Consider the following 6,000-nt stretch of genomic DNA (forward strand, 5'->3'; position numbering starts at 1 on the left):
GAGTTACAAGGTAACTCATATTTCGGGAAGGTGCGATCAAACACCCTGCTCGTGGTGGAAAAAATTTTTATCCAGATGAGTATTTAGGCATTGAGTTGTGACTGCAGTTTGGTATCATGTGATTTTAAAAACACAAATTATTTGGGACTGAATTGAGTATTCACAGAGAGACAGATCACCTTTGTCTGATTTTGCGTTGTCATTGGAATATAGAAACTGCTGAGGGATAGGAAACAGCGAAACTGTGTTCAAATGTTTACAAAACTTAATGAAACTTTTCAAATTATATTTGATCAACAATAAACTACAATTTTTATCAAACTTGCCATATTTTCAACGAGTTGAAAAAATGCAATTACCTAGTAAACCGAAAACTACTCTATGTTTATGTTGAATTCTTAAGCGTTGTGATTTATCGATACAGAAATGGAATTTCATGTATGAAAAATAGGAAACCAAAACAAAAGTAAAAATTTGTCTAAGATTGAAGCAGATGGAGTCAAGACCACAGAGAAAAAAAAGCAATCTGCGAGGCATTCAATAAAAATTTTTCAGAAATGGGCAGATTTTCCGGTAGTTTTGTTCCTCTCAGTATCCGAAATTTTTGGGGTGTTCACAGCACTTGGCCGTTTACACAACAGTAAAACGTCGGGTACAGGGTTTGTCCATGCGTTGGCTTTAAAGACAGGAAACTACTCAATTAGTTCGCATCTAGAAATAATTTTTTTAAAGATTGTTTTCAGAAGTGTGTATTTCTAGGTATTCTGAAACATGCATATGTCACACCATTTCAAAAAAAAGATCAACCACTCAAACAGGCGACTGCCAAACAATTTCAGTGAAGCTATTTTTTTCTGAACTGTTTAGGAAGCTTTTCTTTATCCAAATTGGATTGCAGTAACAAAAACAATCTTTTGAGTTAAGGGCTATTTGCCATTCGGATTCTAAAACAAAAAAATGTCATCTGATAGTGAAGTAAAATAAAACATTGAAAATGGAAAAAGGCCAGCTGTAATTTTTAAAGACCCTGCAAAAACATTCAATCCAATTTGCCGCAAAATCTTCCTTAAAAAACAGAGGGCTTCAAACTCCCTGAGCTTGCAATTGATTTACAATTTTTTGTCGAAGAAAGATCAGAATGCGTCAAACTAGGCATCGAGTTGTCGGCAAAAAATTTCTCTGTCATGGAGTACCCCCCTCCCCAAGGCAGAGTTTTGTGACCCCTGACTTTGCTTTGATACTTTGAGAATATCACGGAAAGAATCAAAGGTGTACTTGAGCTTGTACAATGTGCAGACGATATTAGTAGCTTATGTCGATATGAACCCGGAGATAAATTGGCGAAAAAATAGAAAACTTTTTTTATAGACAGGAATGTACATGAAGCAAAATCAATTGACGTTGAATGTTGGTAAAACATAGCTAACGTATTCAGGAATACACTTAAACCCAAAAATTTTTTTTGATTTACATCTAAATGTAGTTTACAGAAAATTGGGGCTCCATTTGATCAATATAACTGGTATGAAAGCATAAACCTTTGGAAGTAAGGGTGCATGTTTTCAAATCTTTAGTTCTCTCTTATTTGTCATGCAGTTGAACTTTTTAAAAATATTCTCAGTAAAAGAAATGTAGAGCATATACATCGACAGATTATTTGGGGCTTTCCATTATTTTATGTGCGTCGTATATTTGACCATTGTTCTTGATCTTCTTCTCAAATCAAATGTCCTACCAGCTGAATATTTCAAAGTCTAGTCTTTCATACAGAGGTAACTGTTGCAACTTCAAATTTGACTTAAACCAGAGGACAACATCAGAAACCCTCAGGAAAGGTGCAAATCGCCTACAGTTAAAGCACAACCAACGGGCGAAACAGCTGATAATAAGTACGCAAAACTATTTTAAGCATATTAAAAAGATCATTGATTTTGAGAAGCACCCCTTCCCTCTTACTCTTACACCGTTTTACCCCATTACCCTCTATTCTTAAATCATTTTATCATTTTACCACCCTAATCCTTGGTTGTGTTATCCCCCATTACCCCTACTCTAACTTCGTTTCAACCCAAAACATTATCCAGTGGGGAAAGCGCTCAAAATTCCCCCGATTAACTACCTAATCTTGCATCTTTTTTGGGATAAAAATTTCATGTGGGATAGCAATGACAAAGTTGTTCAAGATTTTCTTTTACTATATGTAGAAAAGTTCAAGTATGACTATTTCCAGCATTCTCACTTGTTTCATCTCAACATTTGCGTAAATTAGTTTCACCTCAACATTTGTGTTCTTCCAATGTCATCATAAAAATATACTCATAGATGGAAAATTAGGAACATTCGGGTTCTATCTAATTTTAAAATAGAGAGGAACCATCAACTTAATCAGCAACAAAAATCAATAACCAGATACTTTAAATAATTTTCAATGTTTCAATATATAATCGTGCTCCTTCTGACGGCATGTTAACTTTAAAACTTAACACCCAAAATTACCCCCCTAAAAAGATTAGAGGTAATTTCATAGGGGTAAATCGATGTAAGATTAATTTGCAATGGGATGCAGAACGCAATAAGAACAGGGTGCAAGGGGTAAAACGACACAAGACTAATGGGGTAATGAGGGTTAAAGTTACGCAAGAGTAGAGGTCAATTGGGGTTGCCCCTGTTACTCCTAATCCTACGTCGATTTATCCGCCATTACCGCGTACTCTTGCATCGTGTTACTCACCATTACTCCCTTACTCGTACATCGTTTAATAATCTCTATTCTTAAATCGTATTACACCCCTATTCCCCTATTCTTGGGTTGTTTTGTCCGTCACTACCCCCTACTCTTACATCGTTCCAACCCCCAAAGTTAACCCTTGGTGAATTGGCTAAAATTGCCCTCGATTACCCCCTAATCTAACATCTTTTTTGGGGTAAATGTTCGACTTGAGATAACCTTGACAAAGCACTTTTAATTTTTCTGTTTCTCTATGTAAAACAGTACTATATGTAAAACAGTTCAATCAAAGAACTCACAAAATACCCTCTCGGAGGTAGGTAGCAGAGTAAATAAGATTACTCGTATCCCAAAACTAAGTCTTAGCAGAGTATTGGTCATATTTTTTTGCTTATAACTGGTAATTACTATAGTAGTATACACACTATTTACATGTAAGCTAGCTTATTGTAAATAGTGTGTATTCTACTATAGTAAATACCAGTTATAAGCTACAAAAGTATGACATTACTCTGCTCAGACTTAATTTTGTGATATGAGTAACTTTAAAACTGTACAAGATAAGTTTTGCCTGGGCTATATCCATGATCTCAATATAATCATATTGAAGAACTCCACGTAAAGAAACTTACAATATTCTGGAGATGACATGTTTCGAACTGAATTAGGTGTTTACACTTGAAATGTGCTGGTTCAGCGCTCAATGCTTCAAGTCCTGGCTCCCACACCGACTATACTTTTTGTGTTCTGTGCAAGTTTTCTACTATGAGAAACGTTTGAAGGCACTTTATGAAATATGTCCATTATTTAAGTAAGGAAACTTAACTTTTAAATGAAATTAACTCTGATTATTTCTGGTTGTAACTTGATATTAGAATTTTGCTGTGTTGATTTTTTTGTTACAATAAATATTTCTAACCTTTTGGTTATAAATTTAATTTAAAATAAATCATGCCCTGACCAATGAATGTGTTTTGTGTACTGTAGTGAGTAGTGGTAGTGTGTGTGGTGGTGGAAGTGGAGACTGTTTCTCACACATAGTGGAAGATGACTACATGAATGTGGTGGCCTGTACACACGAGGGAGACCAACACCACCAAATGCCACTCACTAACATCGAACTCAATCCACGGTACTAATCGGTCGATCACATTTCACAATTTCTTAATTCTCTACTTTTAAATCTTCTGCACAAATTTTCCGATTGTGCGCCCAGTACGTCATGCGGGTCTCAGTAACAGAACACCCGGCATAGATGGTACATAGTGTAATATTGTAAACGTACGCTTGGGGGTCCAAATAACATGCACCCACAAGCGGAAGAAGCAAACGGAAAAGTTATCTTTTTTTATTAACGCTCTGAGAGATAGACGTAAATTTTACCAGTTCAATTTAGTTTCCTATTAAGCAACTCTGCGTAATGTTACAGAAGTACTGGTAATTATCAAGAGCCGTTGATTTCTTGGCATGTGTTTGAAAAAGCAAATTTCAAAAATCTTGTGGTTTTGTGGATATGAATGACAATTTATTGACACATTTTTTTTCATTTTGCGCAATCATACATTTCGTCACTCGTAACCCAACTGCTGAAAATTTGAGCATGTATTTAATCGGAGCTTTGAGGCAAAGCAAATCAGCGCTGAATCAGTCTAGACACTCCGTTTTTTTTCTGGATGGTCAGCACCCTGTTATTGTCACAATTTACACTGACTAGTCTGATTTTTAGAGTAAAGTTTACTGCTTGAAAATTAATTTATCCCTTTGGGTCGAGTAACTAATAGAAACAGAATGAGTAGAATAGTAAGATTACTATCGCTACTCATGGTTTTCTCCATATTCACATTCTTCTCATTTCAGATACCAACCAAACAAACTGCACAGAATCAAATGCAGTCTCTCATTCCATGATCACGCCTCACTCCATAAACAACAACAAAAATACTACAACAAACAACAATTAGGAAACGAATACTACAATGACGAGGATGACGAACTGATGAACGGGGCACCCACTGGTGGGGAGGGGGAAAGCGACGGGGAGGGTTTTGGGGGGTACCACCAGGTGAACAGATTGAAGAGGAGCTTGATTAGAAAGAGTCGAAGTTTCGCCCTTCCAATTCAACCCAAACTGTCTCCCCTCTGTGAAAGTTTGCTGTCCGACACTGAATGCTGATTGGTCCAGCAAAAGATTTAATGAATATTTTGATTGGCCGATAAGCCAAAAGGATTAAACACTGCGAGTTCTTCGAAATGACAAAACTTTTCTGAGAAAAAACTTATCAACTCGAAAAAAATCAAGACTGTTCATACTTCGTTCACACTGTGTTTGATCAATCTTCAGAAAGTGTTTAGAAATGACAAGTTATGCTAGCTCTAACTTAGTGTTCGCTTGGCTTTTAAAGCGGACTAATAGCAGTTGTAAAATGCCACATAATATTTCCGTTGTTTTCGCATTCCAGTCAGTGAATTGATCAAAAAATCTCTTTGTGCTTCAAGAAACAAACTTAAACCAAACAAAAATGTGTGATGGTCACCCTGCATTATTATTAATACTATTGGTAAAGATCGAAGCTACAATTGTTTGTCTATTATCATCAGATCCAAAAAAAAATGTTGTTTTGAATTTCTGATCTGAAGTCATTTTGCATTATTTCCACTTAGTTTGAACGTAAGATTAAGCTGTGCCATCATGTTTTGCATTTTTGTACATGTTTCATGTAAAAGATTGAATTTACTTTCACAAGTGAAATTTACTAAGTCTTATTTAATTTATTTTTTAACAGTTCTTATTCGAGAAAGGTACCGAAGCTAACAGAAAAAAATTTTAATGGTCGAAAACTAAGGAGTTAACGGATCTTTTCAACAATCTACTAACCAACAGCCTGATACCTAACCTAGTAAAAAATCTCTACCCAAAATTTAGCTAGTTATACACACCCACAGACACACTCACACACTCACGACGTAAAAAAAACATTCACATCATTGAGATCATTTCATAATACTGCGTTTCATTAGAATGAGCACTCGAACAATCAAAGTCACAGAAAAGAAACAAACCCAAAAAAGAAACTATTTTTTCAAGCGATCAACTATTTTTTACAAAAAAAACAACAATTGAAACTCAAAATTTTGATTAAAATTTTTGATTAAAATCTCAAACTGAAATGTACTTTTGAGTTACAGGCGGCCTTTACTTATTTTCGATTAGACTTGAAGTTCTCAAGTTAAACTTAAAAGCGAGAACAGAAGTTTAAAAAGTCATTTCTGCA

General features: G+C 35.4%; 1 protein-coding gene across 4 annotated transcripts in view; it reads left to right on the forward strand.

Annotated features, from left to right (window-relative positions):
- LOC142345762 (uncharacterized) overlaps positions 1-5,517 on the forward strand; it is a 63,590-nt gene extending 58,073 nt beyond the window's left edge. For all 4 annotated transcript variants that reach the window (XM_075398070.1, XM_075398072.1, XM_075398071.1 and 1 more), the window contains 2 exons: positions 3,716-3,860; positions 4,586-5,517. In XM_075398070.1, the coding sequence (XP_075254185.1) occupies positions 3,716-3,860; positions 4,586-4,901 (461 nt within the window). In that variant the 3' untranslated portion in view covers positions 4,902-5,517. The remainder of the gene's footprint in view (positions 1-3,715; positions 3,861-4,585) is intronic.
- The last annotated feature ends 483 nt before the right edge of the window (positions 5,518-6,000 follow it).

This window comes from Convolutriloba macropyga, chromosome 9, assembly GCF_964194025.1.
Source record: "Convolutriloba macropyga chromosome 9, txConMacr16.3, whole genome shotgun sequence".
NCBI classification, from domain to species: domain Eukaryota; kingdom Metazoa; phylum Xenacoelomorpha; order Acoela; family Convolutidae; genus Convolutriloba; species Convolutriloba macropyga.